The 13,865-nt window shown below is 39.5% G+C and overlaps 1 protein-coding gene across 33 annotated transcripts in view; it reads right to left on the reverse strand.

The window, feature by feature from the left end:
- The window catches only part of LTBP1 (latent transforming growth factor beta binding protein 1), a 442,730-nt gene that overhangs the window by 175,579 nt on the left and 253,286 nt on the right, over window positions 1–13,865 (reverse strand). For all 33 annotated transcript variants that reach the window (XM_063623691.1, XM_055252600.2, XM_063623686.1 and 30 more), the window contains 2 exons: window positions 8,917–9,019; window positions 4,103–4,174 (listed from right to left, as the gene is read on the reverse strand). In XM_063623691.1, coding sequence (XP_063479761.1) covers window positions 4,103–4,174; window positions 8,917–9,019 — 175 coding nt within the window. The remainder of the gene's footprint in view (window positions 1–4,102; window positions 4,175–8,916; window positions 9,020–13,865) is intronic.

The raw sequence follows: 13,865 nt of genomic DNA on the forward strand, positions 1-13,865 counted from the left end.
ATACACAACAGAGTACTAATCAGTCATAAAAATGAATGAAATCCTGTCATTTGTGTAACATGGATGGAGCTGGAGGACATTATGTTAAGTGAAATAAGCCAGGAACAGAAAGTTAAACACCACATACTCTCACTCATAAGTGGAAGCAAAAAAAAAGTTGATCTCATTGAAGTAAAAAGTAGAACAGAAGATAACTAGAGGCTGGGAAGGGTAGAGGGAAGGTGAAGGTAAAGAGAGATTTGTTAAAAGACACAAAATGACAGCTGATATCATTTGGCTGTATCCCCACCCAAATCTCATCTTGAATTCCCACATGTCGTGGGAGGGACCTGGTAGGAGGTAATGAATCATGGCGACAAGTCTTTCCCTTGCTGTTCTTGTGATAGTAAGTTTCACGTGATCTGATAGTTTTAAATATAGGCGTTCCCCTGCACAAGTTCTCCTTTTTTTGCCTGCTGCCATCCATGTTAAGATGTGACTTGATCCTCCTTGGCTTCCACCATGATTGTGAGGCTTCCCCAGCCATGTGGAACTGTAAGTCAGTTAAAACTCTTTCTTTTGTAAAATGCCCAGTTTCGGGTATGTCTTTTTCAGCAGTGTGAAAACGGACTAATACAACAGCTAAATAGAAGGAATAAGTTCTAGAGTTTTGTAGCTATATAGTTTCAAATAGGTAGAAGGAAGATACACTAAATGTCCAATTATAAATGTTCAAGATGATGGATTTGCTAAATACCTTGATCTGATCACTATACATTTTAAGTATCAAAGCATCACTACATACCCCATAAATATGTATAATTATTATATGCTGATAAAAAATAAAAGGAAATTTTTTAAAAACTTGAACTTAAAGATAAGAAGATGACACAAAATTCAGGCACACAGTTAAAGTCAGAATCTAGACTGATAGAAATTTACAGCCTTTTATTTATATTTCAGAAAAAAAAGAAAGGCTGACATCAATGACCTAAGTATGCATCTAAAGAAATTAGAAATAGTAGCAACTGAACAAAAAGGTAGAGGAAAAGAAAACAAAGATCAGAAATTAGTGAAATAGACAAATGTTTTCAACAAAGCAAATAACTGATTCTTTGGGGGAAAAAATTGGTAACATTGATAAACCACTGGCAAGCCTAATTCAAGAAAAACAAATATAGCACAAGTAGCAATATAAATAAAAGGGATGGGGGTTGCTACATAAATTAAAAAGAAAAGAGTGTATTAGGAAAACATTTCATATTAATAAATTTGACATTTTGGATAAAATGACACTTTCTAAGGTAATACAGATTATTAAAACTGACACAAAGTAGAAATGGGAAATCTGAATAATTGTATAGCTATTAATTTGCTCCATAACTGAAACACTTTCTAAAAGAAAACTTTTGGACCAAATGTCTCCTCCTGTGAATTATGCTAAATACGTAAGGAAGAAATAACACCATAAAACTATCCAAGAGAGAGTAAGCCTTCTGTCTTCAAATATCTATGAATGGTAAAAAATGGCAAACAGATAAACACAAACACACCATACCAAGAGAACATATGTATATTTTATCCATTTGACATTAAGAGAAATTAGGAGCATCTGACATTCTGGAAAATGTGTCTAACAATTAGCTATGCATGATTGGATTAGTGAAGGATAAATAAGGACCCTCCTCTGTCCTCTAGTTTAATGGAACAACTACAAGAAAGCCTTTTCTGCGGAATAGAGTTCCCCAACAACCTTGTAATGAAATGTCTTTGGAAGTACTGAGCTTCCTGTCCATAGAGGTGATTTGATAGCTTCTTAATAACTATTGGCCAGGGATATGATAGAGTATTTTTATCCTGAGCAGTATATAAGGTTAGATGGCCCATAGGCACATTCCAGTTCTATGATGCTATCATTACCATCTGTCCCCTGGGACAGAGACTGTGCATGAAAAGAAAGGAATTACATCTCAGCCTTTCACATAAGTTTTAGCCCCTCAACACCTAGTTTCCTGAAGTGTCCCCTGTTATTAGGTATGTCTTGTTTTGTAGGACAGTTGATCATTTAGCGGTCTGTTTACAAACATTTAAAGGCGTGTTTATGGGGCAGCCATCATATTTCTCTTCAGTCTGTACTTCTGCGTGCTAAACACACTCATGTTTCTAGGCCCTTCACAAACTTGGTTGACTTTATTAACCAAAAGACAGTAATGAACACTGAACACCCAAACCCCAAAATCAGTCTGATAGGCACAGTGTATAAGGTTGTTACTTCCACTGCCCTGTTCATTCTATTTCTACTAATGCATCCTACAAATGTGCAAAGGCTTTAGACTTTTATCCAAATCTATAAAACAATAACTTGGTTTATATTGCAAAATATGCATCTTAAAATCTATTCATTATTTAATTTAACCTCATTCATCCATCTAATTAATTCAATGATACCTTAAATTCTGACTCTAAAATAATGTAGATTAATCTACTATTCCCATGTTACTAAGTTTTGCAGATGTTTCTCAAAATGTGTCATGGGTGTCCTCTCCTTAAGTGGTTAATTCTAATTTTCTCAACATTCTGTGACACATGATGAGGGCTTACAATATTTTTAAGACAAAGTCTTTTAAAGACAGACTATATGTGCATTTCTAAAAAAATTCTTTTACATTACCAAAGACTCTACATATCATAAAAGTTACACAGATGCACTATAGATAATTCAGAAAATTCTCAGATAAAAAATCAAGATATTCCTTTGACATGAGCCATTTGAATAGGGCGATAGACAATTTACTTGAGAAAATTCTCAGGTAATCAAGATATTCCTTTGACATGAGCCATTTGAATAGGGGGTTAACCTATACTCTGTAACATGACCTTAATCTACTCTATCCTAAATACATATGCTGGTGAAGGATACAGAGCCTCAGAACACAAATCAGAAGACATGTGCCATGTTCTCAACATGGCTTTTGGTTCTATCAGACTCTGGGAGGCTCTCTGCTTTCTCAGTTTCAATGTATACATATTTCCAAATTACTAATAACAACATCTTCATCCTAGACATGTAAAGGGAAATTAGAAGCATTGGTCTTCCCATAAAGTAACTAAAACAAAATATGATATGATATATGGGTACTAAACTAGGCCTTGGTAAACTCGTTATAATCTCAGCTCTATGCTGCCACAAGAAAGTCACTTAACCTCTCTACGCTTGAGTTTTCTCATTTATAAAGTAGACACTGGACCAGACAGTCTCCTAGCTTCCCCCTGCTTGTACACCTTTGCTGTACTCTTCAACATAAACCAAAGTACTCAGGGCATTTCACACTTAGCTACATAGCTTTTCTTATTGCCTAGGCAAAATGTGTTTACTCTGATATCTAGTTCCTGAGATGACCAACAACATTTTGATGAGAGGAGAAAAGGGAACTTTGTTGCCCAACCATGCATTGGCAATGAAGTAGAACTGCTAAGTACATGTGGGTGCCTGCAAGCACATGTGTGCACACACCCATGCAAGGATATGAGGTGACTAGCATGGAAACCACAGTGTGCTCTCTAACGTGATCCAAACTCTTTTAAATTCTATCCAAACTCTTTTAGATTAAAAACTTGCATCGGCCGGGCGCGGTGGCCCACGCTTGTAATCCCAGCACTTTGGGAGGCCGAGGCGGGCGGATCACGATGTCAGGAGATCGAGACCACGGTGAAAACCCGTCTCTACTAAAAAATACAAAAAATTAGCCGGGCGTGGTGGCGGGCGCCTGTAGTCCCAGCTACTCGGAGAGGCTGAGGCAGGAGAATGACGTGAACCCGGGAGGCGGAGCTTGCAGTGAGCCGAGATCGCACCACTGCACTCCAGCCTGGGCAACAGAGCGAGACTCCGTCTCAAAAAAAAAAAAAAAAAAAAAAGCTTGCATCAAGTTTCAGTGGTAGTAAAGCAATTCCAATAACCATATTTTAAACTTAACTTCCTTACATTTCCTTAGCCAAAAGGAGTGAACACAAGGTGGTTCACTGTGACAGGCTGGGCGAATGAACAAGCCGTGGCAAACAACTGAAGTTTCTAAAAAGCCAAAACAACTGTTGAGTCCACATCAATGCATTCAGTTAGTCTTACCTTGGCAAAAGGTGTTGTTAACCCGCTTATAACCTGGAAGGCATTCCATCATTTGGTTGTATCCATGATAAGCTGTAAGGGAAGAAATGCTTTGTTATGTACTTAAATTCTTACAATCTTAGACTATTGCAAGTGATATCTGAAGCCATTTAAGGCATTAGTAAACTTACTTATTCATTTATTAATATAAGAAACCAATACCAATGTATATCTCCATAATTTCTTTCCCATTCTGCTTATTTTTCAGGATACTTCTTATTTTGCAGTAAAGTCCCAAGAAATTATCAGTAAATCTTTATTATGTTAACTGAAACAATCCTAAGATTGTTGTACACTTTCTTCTAATTAGTGATTACATATTTCCATCACAAAGGATCTATTCCTCCCCATTGATGTGCTTCAGGTTTTGGATTTTCTTATCCATTGTAGGTAGGGTTACTACACGTCCTGGAACATTCTGGGTGATGTCTGTTATTCCAGCAAAGTTAATTAACAGTACTTGACTCCCCAAAGTGTCCCAGTTTAGACAATAAATCATACACTCATCCTAATTGCTGGCTCGGGTATCCCAGTCATGAGATGATTCTCACTATTATGAACCTGAGAAGAATAGGCAGGTGATGAGAGGAAGTCAGGAAATTAAAAGGGCTGCATTCAGAATATGCAAACAATACAAATGTTGCAATCACCAACTTCTCAACAAAACCCTATTTCCTGAGATTCTGATACTCTACAGTGAGACTTGAGAGACCACCTGGCATAGCGGATGCAGCCAAAGTTCTGGGATGTGGCAGAAGTGAGTTTCAAATCCTCTTCCTATCAATAGCTGTGACCTTGGGAAACAAGCCTCTTGGGTTTCACACAGAAATTCTATACAATGAGGGTATTTCCCATCTACCGAGCAGGGAAGAGTTCTTCTGCAGTTTAGAGATAATTCATGAAAAATGCCTACCACAGGGCCTAAGTGTGAGAAGCACTCCCAAAGTGTCAAATGCCATTACTATGTCCTGCAGTAAGGAATTCTTCTATTAAGAGGATACTGTGCGACAGAAAACAAACTATAATCAAAATGGGATAAAAGATTAGACCACTAAAAAAGACTTGAAAGAGGAATAAAAGGGGAAAGTAGAAAATAAAAAGGGAAATTTTCTTTTAAAAAATAAAATTATTTCAGCCTCCCCATATGCTCTTTATCTGTCACCACTAAAGGAACAGGGTGGATATGTACTGGGGTGTCCCTCTTCTCCTTCAATTCTTTTTTTTGCTGTATTTCCCCTCTCTTCAGATTCCCCCAAATGCCTAAAAGATCAGAGTGAGGCACCTGGGAAAGGCAAATTAAAAGAGGGGAGATATGGGCGTGTGGGAGTCCCCCCATTTAGCTCCTTGGCCTCACATCTGTCTTGTCCCATAGACCTCTGGAGCAGGCTTCCTGCAGAGATTGTGGGATCTCTGGCTGCAAATTCCTCAAAGTCAAAAGAGATGGATATTAACTTGTTTTAGAAGTTTCAACAGTCATCTACTTCAAGGCAGAGAGCCAGACCAGGCAATCTCTTACAGTCCTCCTCAGCTTAGGATTTTATGTTCATTTTCTTCTCAAAAGTTTTAAAGGACAAGTGACTTGTTCATGCTAAGCACATTTCTAATGGGTCACAAACTATTTAATGAAATCATTTGCAGATTTAAAATTAAGTTTTCACAGCAAAAAAATGATCAACAATGAAAGGTCTTTCTGTATACGGCTAAACAAAAACTTCAAATGTTAAATAAAAGCCACTTGAAAACTACAGTTTGAACTAGTTTGAGTGAAAAAAAAAAGAGGTGTGGAATCAAAACCATTGCGTAGAAAGCCAAGGAAAGTCTGCTTCCTTCCAAACTGAATATGATTTAGAGAGAAGTCCCAACCAAGGAAAGGAAAACTTTTTAAATGACACAGGAAGAATGTGACCCTGAGTGTGTTTCTTGGGAGTGAGTCACTTAAGAGGACATAAACAGAATAAATGTCAAGATGTTAACAGTTTACTTCATTTATAGTCCACATTGCCCTTCCTGAAGTGAAGGCAGTTTCTTCAATTTTATACATTAAATGAGCCGACATATGGATTTTTTTCACCAACATTTAGTTAAAAGTGACAGCAACTTTGCACTTTCACATTCAACTAAGTTCTTATCAAGATTAAAATATAGAGCTCACAAACCACAGAAATCAGTGAACTCATCTTAGATAAAAATGACGCAATTCTAGACAAAAATGACGAAAGGTCAAGAGTGGAAGTTAGGGATTAAAAAAAAATAAAAGGACAGTAGGAGTCCCTTTACCTTTAATGTCTATCACATCCCTGCTACTTTGGGGTTTGGACACGAGAGAAGAGAAGCAGCTAAGCAAAAGATACACAAAGAAGGGGGTAAATGAAAAAGAAAAATAAGAAAGATGGGAAAGGTATTTAATATTAGAGAACATAGGCTTAGGCCCAAAACAAAGTTCTATGAACCTAACTTCCCTCATCCTTAATCCTTAGACCTAACAGTGGAAAACATATCATTCTCCTCAATATTCCTACAGACAGACAGACATGGTAAACAAAGAAGAGGCAGGTTTAAAAAAAAAAAAAGATGGCAATGCCTTTTCAACGTTTTAGGTATAGATTCCTGCTTAATGATCCGTAAGACTCAATAGCAAACGAAAGAGCTGGGAGTAGAACTCAGGTCTACTTAACTTCAAACACTAAAATTTTTAAATCAAACCAAATGTATCATAGCTATCCCTTTGGTCAGGTTGTCAAAATAATTTTAAGCAAATGGATCTTCCAGTGAGGATGAACCATCACACTCAACCTATTTCCTGGAAATTTGCATTGCAAATGATCATCAAATCAGCTTAGAACATCTACTTGGAAAATTCTTTCAGTACCGAAAATGTCCTTATTTACATGGATTATTTTTGTAAACGAAGAATTAATTAATTATGAGGAAATTTGGTGGGCATTTCCACAAGTTAAGTCTTCTAAAAAGAGGTAAGAGTAGTATCAACAAAATGGCCAGGCGCGGTGGCTCACGCTTGTAATCCCAGCACTTTGGGAGGCTGAGGCGGGCGGATCACGAGGTCAGGAGATCGAGACCACGGTGAAACACCATCTCTACTAAAAAAACACAAAAAATTAGCCGGGCGTGGTGGCAGGCGCCTGTAGTCCCAGCTACTCGGAGAGGCTGAGGCAGGAGAATGGCGTGAACCTGGGAGGCGGAGCTGGCAGTGAGCCGAGATTGCGCCACTGCACTCCAGCCTGGGCGACAGAGCAAGACTCCGTCTAAAAAAAAAAAAAAAAAAGAGTAGTATCAACAAAATAAATAAAATTACTTGCTGTAGGCATTTAGAAAATCTGTAAGTTTGTGAGACAAAGAAGTCCAAATGAGAGACAATTACTTAAAATGAATTGTTATACTGGCAGAGGAACAAACGGTATAAGAAAGACATATGGAATACTAATGCCCAGATGGCAAATTCTAGATTGAACATAGAGGTTTAAAAGGCATTTGAGAATACGATCAAATCTACAGATGTTTAAGAGGAGTAAACAAAAATTATTCATTTAAAGCAAATGAGAAATTTCTTGCAGTATAAAGAATAAAAAAATTATAAAAACTCCAGTTATATGAGGCAAAGAAAGATGATTGACAAAAATGTCACTTGCTCTCTTGGCAAAAACATGATGAATAAGGGTCAGAAAGCTCAACTTAAACCAAGTCATCTCTGCCTCTAAAAAGTATTTATGGCCAGGCATGGTAGCTCACACCTGTAATCCCAGCACTTTGGGAAGCAGAGGCAGGCAGATCACCTGAGGTCAGGAGTTGGAGACCAGCCTGGCCAACATGGTGAAACCCCATCTCTATTGAAAACACAAAAATTAGCTGGGCATGTTGGCAGATGTCTGTAATCCTAGCTACTCGGGAGGCTGAAGCAGGAGAATCACTTGAACTCAAGAGGCGGAGGCTGCAGTGAGCCGAGGTTGCCCCATTGCACTCCAGCCTGGGCGACAATAGTGAAATTCCGTCTCAAAAAGAAAAAAAAGTATTTATTAGAAATCAGTTATCCAGAGTTAATACTACATTGAAAAACTAAAGGTATAAATTATTGTCAGGAAGAGAGTATTAAAAAGGTGTAAACCTGATTTATTCAACTCAACATGTTCTGAACAAATACTTTAAAAGCAAATCAAAGCCTGGGGGTGTTAATATAGATTAATGTTGCCGAGGTCTGTGACAGCATAAAACCAGTGTTAGAAAAAATGGGAAAGAATTGTGTCCTAGTGATTATAAATTTCTCTTTTACAAATCAACAACCAATTATTTCTCCATTTTAGCTTTCCTTTTAATGAAATTTGAAAACCGATAATATAACAAAAACTACAACATAAGTTGTGGATATTAATAAAAATCTCATTTAAGGAATTTAAACCTAGGAAATAACAACTGCACTTTTTATAGGGTTTGAAACATTTATTTACCATTTTAAAAGAGATCTTATTTTCTCTTCCCCTGAGACAAAAAGTCCATTTTAGCTCATTACCACTTAAGACTTCTTTTCCCCATAAGTAATCCAACTAAAGAGGATAATTAATAACTGTGCTTATTACAAAATAATTGACATGAAAACTTTTTCAGACTTGCAAATTTTCTGGAAATGCATATGATAGTACTACATTCTAGAATTCAGTAAGAGAGTTCTTTGAAAGTCTAATATTGCCTCATCATTAAAGGAGTAATCATAAAAAACAGATATGCTACATTAACCTGCAAAGGAGTGAAGAAACATTACTTACATGGTTTCTTGGGGCATTTCTGGCATTTGTTAAAGCCCCAGGAGGTACCCACAGTTCCACAGCAGTCCTCTTGCTTTGAAAGGCCAGGGAGTGCTTTGCCACACTGCAATGATTAGGTGTGAAATATGAAGGTTAATTGAGTGCAGGATGCCCAGCCCCAGAGCACTGCTGTTCCTCACAGTCACACTATAAACCAGTTCCCTTGTTATCGACACAATTAGAAAGGAAAAAAACTATAAAACTTGGAAAGAAAATACCTGGACAGAAATCAATACAACACAAAAATGAACAAGTACATTTCCAAATGGCAGCATCTTGATGTTTCTAGTCTAAGAAAATCTGTCACTGCTCAGAGTACTTCATAAAACTTACATTTCCAATGGCTTTTTTTCTTAATAAGAGCCTCATAGTGTATAAGATCAATATAGGCTTTTTAGATTTTAGTTGTATCTGTCTGTTTAAATCTCTTGGGTGGATCATCAGGGAACAGAACTCTAAGGGTATGGCATGTGTGTAAAATGTAAGAAGATGGCACAGGTCCCACCTACAAGAGGCTTCTGGTCTTCCTATAACCCCAAGGCCTGGGCACAGACAGGACAGAAGAAACAATTACTGGCTGGGCCAAATCAGCTCTAGCAGAGACGAAGGCTCCAGGCAGCCAAGTGTTCTGACCCAGGGAGGTCAGCCAAGCTAGGAAGGTGCCAGCATGTTTAAGCGAGACCAGCTTGAGAAGGCAGAAGAGTAGGACTTAGAGGCTACTGGTGCAACACCGGTTGTCCAGTGTTGAGATCAGGTAAGACTCCTAGTCAACCACAGGAAGTGAGAAAAAGCTGAGAGGCAGGGGCCTGAAGTTAGACCACCTCAATGGGGTGAGGAAGTGCCTAAGAAAACAGATCCTGCTCTATGGACCCATTCAAAGGCCAGCCTGAGGGGAGGACCAGCTGACTCTCCACCCCTGCTATGCAGGCTAACACACCCCACATTTTTGTCTCCTATGCAAACACAGAGCATCCAAGGGGTTATTCTGCCTTCCTCTGCCTCAGCCTCTACAAAAATCCTCCCAACAGTTTCCAGAGTTGTCTTTCCAAAGACAAGTCTGATCACATTACTGATTAAAAACTTTCACTGACTCTCCATTGTCTGAAAACGGCACACTCTAGAACGATCAATAAGGTCCTTCCTATTCCCGCCTAAGGCAATCTCTTGTCCCCATCCACCTCTATCCTGCAGACATACCAAAGGGCTCTTTATTTTCTGAACAAACCACGTCCTTCCAAAAGGAGCATGTCTCGCTGGAACACCCTCTCCTTTTTTCTTTCCCAGAATAAACTTTATTCAACCCGTGAGATGTATTAATAGCTCTGAAGAACCATCACTATGAAACCTCCCCTATCTCCTTAATTCCAATGAGTTCCTCCCTCCTTTTTACCCCACAGCACTGTCTATACAGTCTACTGCCTCTGAGATGCATTTTTGTTAAATGCGTATGTATCTTATGTTTATATTCCAGTACACAGTACACGTTGCAAATGCTCAGGAAACGCTGCATGAAGAAAGGAACAACCAACCTAGGGAACTAAGGAAAAAGCTAGTTGTAGGCCATCCAGGCAAGCAATGGCTATGTGAAAACCAATGGAGGGGCCAGGCATGGTGGCTCACGCCTGTAATCCCAGCGCTTTGGGAGGCCGAGGCGGGCAGATCACGAGGTTAGGAGATCGAGACCATTCTGGCCAACATGGTGAAACCCCGTCTCTACTAAAATACAAAAAATTAGCTGGGCGTGGTGGTATGTGCCTCTAGTCCCAGCTATTCAGGAGGCTGAGGCAGGGGAATCGCTTGAACCCAGGAGGCAGAGATTGCAGTGAGCCGAGATTGCACCACTGCACTCCAGCCTGGCAACAGAGCAAGACTCTGTCTCAAAAAAAAAAAAAAAAGGAAAACCAATGGAAGTTTAGCATCCATACCCCAGGCTAGTGAGCAGTGTGGTGACAGAGGTCCAGGCAGGTGGTGGCCCTCAAAAGGACAGCAAGTCACCTGGCAGGCCTCCAGGAGCAGCGTTTCTTTCCTGCCAGGTCCAAGCATGCAGCATTCTGACTGAGGTGCTAAGTGACTACATATCCAAATTGTAAAACAAGACCAAACCACAGAAGGCCCAGCTAAGTTTTAGTTACATCATAGCTTTGATGTTCTAAGATTTTATTATTTTTAATGATTTCAACAGGATGCTGTGTGCTCTCCAACAGCAGTATATGATAGTGATTAAAAATGTGACTCAGGAGTTAGAGAGGCCTGAGTATGAATTCTGACTGTAGGACTTCTTACATGCATTATCTTAGACATTTTCCTACCCATAACACAGAGTACATAATAGTATCTTTCTCATAGTCATGAAACATGAAAGAAAAAAGGCATGTGCAATGCTGAACATTATAGCTGAGCACTTACATGTGTCAGCTATCATTACCATTATTATTATTATTATCATAGATAAAAGCTCCCTACTCCAGATGTCCCATTTGATGCCCCTAATGTTTGTCGGATTCCCCAGGGAGTAGAAGGCATGTGAGTAGAGTAGATTGTAAATGGTCCTGTCAATCAAACAGGTTAGTCTAACTGCCCTCTCGAAAGTACCAGACTCCGTAAGAAATGACCCTGTGAGACAAAATGAATTTCCCTAATATAAAAGCCGGTGTTAAAGACATTTTGAGTTAAGCAAAAGTAGGCATACGAAAACAATTGCTTTTTTTTTTTTTTTTTTTTAGATGAACTTGAAAAAACACGTAATTCTGGGGAAGGCACTGAAAAACCCCTAGTGTAAGTCAGTAAAGCCCAAGACCATCACATCTCATGAAACAAAGCCCAAGACCATCACATCTCATGAAACCGGGGCAGTAACTCCTGCAGACACGTGACACGCATTCCTTGAGATAAGGAAACTCTCTTATAAAACAACACAACTGGATAAACAATGAGTGACGTTGTGTGCCAGATACCAACGCACTGACCCGGGGAAGTTGGTTTGAAGACAGGGCTCTCAGCGAAGTGTTTAACCACATGCAGTGAGGGAAAGTCCCCGAGGTTGGAACAGGGGCAGGGCCACAGATGAACAGTCTCAGACACGGGGGAAGACTGGACCAAAAAAAGGGTGATGAAGTGGTAGGTGGGTAGGTAGTCACAGAGATGGCAAAACAAACATGCACAGGCACGTACACGCAGAGTGGGGAGAAGAAGAGGGAGAGACAGATCCAACGTGAGAACAAATGGGAACCTGAGAGAAGACAGGCACATATTTGGGGCTGGAATCAGGTAGTTTCCATACTCCTTGAGCTTAATCACAAAACATGTAACTCTGAAATATGAAGGACTGAAGGGAGGAGAGGCGAACAATGGCCCAGGCCTAAGACTGGGAACAAAATGATTCTGTAAAAACACAGAGGTCCCCACTGTTGCAACCTGGCTGCCAAAGAGTGCTTAGGGTTTAATTCCAGTTTTATAAAATTTATGTAAGACACCAGTTCACATCACATGCAGATCATTCTTGCACTGGACTCTTTAGGTTTGTCTCCTAATCAAGCAAAACACTCAACACTTGCTGATTTTATATGCTCAAAATGTTAGTAGCAGTTAAAATCCAATTTTCACCTTGGATTCCTAGAATGTTTTATTTGGTAGGGCAAAAATAAATCATTTTTTCTCAACCGGGCCTCTAGAAAGGTACAAGGTTTTCATTACATGATTCAGGCTGCTTCATCCCATGGCTTTGTTTTTGCAGGTCCACAGCCAAGAGCAGCATAAGCCATCCAAATTGATTAAATAAATGGTAGTGTAGGTGGTACCAAAACACCGTGTGTGTCTTGAAACTGGGTCTGCACAGTATAAGAATAAGCTACAAGAGAGGAAGTCACAGTTACAACAAGACTCAAAGATCTACATATGCCCTTCGGTTATTTAACTCTGAAGAGGCTTCGATGCCCAGCCAGAAACTCCATCTGAGAGATCTTTGTGGCCATACTCAGGGCTCTCACCCAAGAGACCACTGAACACCAGGGCCTCATCTGGATGTAGGAAATGCCTAGAAGAAAAGAAGGTAGAGGAAAGATATTCTCTCTCCCACACCAAAAGGCCACACTGAAGAGAATCACATGGAATAGGATGAGATCAGCATTCAGAAAATCCTTGTCTATGACTGCTAGGTTCTGCCTTTTGGTGAGACGTAATCACACGGATATAGGCTCACGCTAACTATATTTTTACGCACAGATTGAGGTGATGTTTTACAAGTTAAAAACACAAATGGAATTCCTCCTTTGTGAATTATTCACTACATTAACATGGAAAGCCTTATCATTTCAGGATATGTCTTACGAATAGCAATCCTGGAGAAATGTGCTAAATTTACAACCCGATATTTAGCTAAGTCAAGTCTGAAACAAAAATCCTATCGGGTCTAACAAGCTACAGTGCCTCAAAAAGCTCACATAACCTTGGGCTGCAGGGACACTACAACCCTACACAGCCATCCCAGGATTCAGCCCACGCACGACCTAGCTGAAGCAGTGCAAGCAGAGAAATGAAAGTTCTGGCAACCAGGTCCTGTGAGGGTCAACTGAGGAAAGGCGGAACGGTGAGACTACATGCAGACATGATGGCAGTGTTCAGATACCCTAAGCAAGAGGAAGCCTGTCGCATGATAAAGGTCCAGGTTGAGGATCTCTGATCTAAAACGCTTGGGACTAGAAGTATTTTAGATTTCAGTTATTTTCAGATTTTAGAATATTTGCAAATACTTACCAGTTGAGCATCCCAAATCCAAAAGTACAAAATCTAAATTGTTCCAACGAGCATTTCCTTGGAGTGTTATGTTGGTGCTCAAAACATTTTGGATTCTGGAGCATTTTGGATTTCAGATTGTTGGATTTGGGATGCTTAACTTGTATTGGCAGGACTAA

The sequence above is a fragment of the Symphalangus syndactylus genome, chromosome 18 (assembly GCF_028878055.3).
Source record: "Symphalangus syndactylus isolate Jambi chromosome 18, NHGRI_mSymSyn1-v2.1_pri, whole genome shotgun sequence".
NCBI classification, from domain to species: Eukaryota; Metazoa; Chordata; class Mammalia; order Primates; family Hylobatidae; genus Symphalangus; species Symphalangus syndactylus.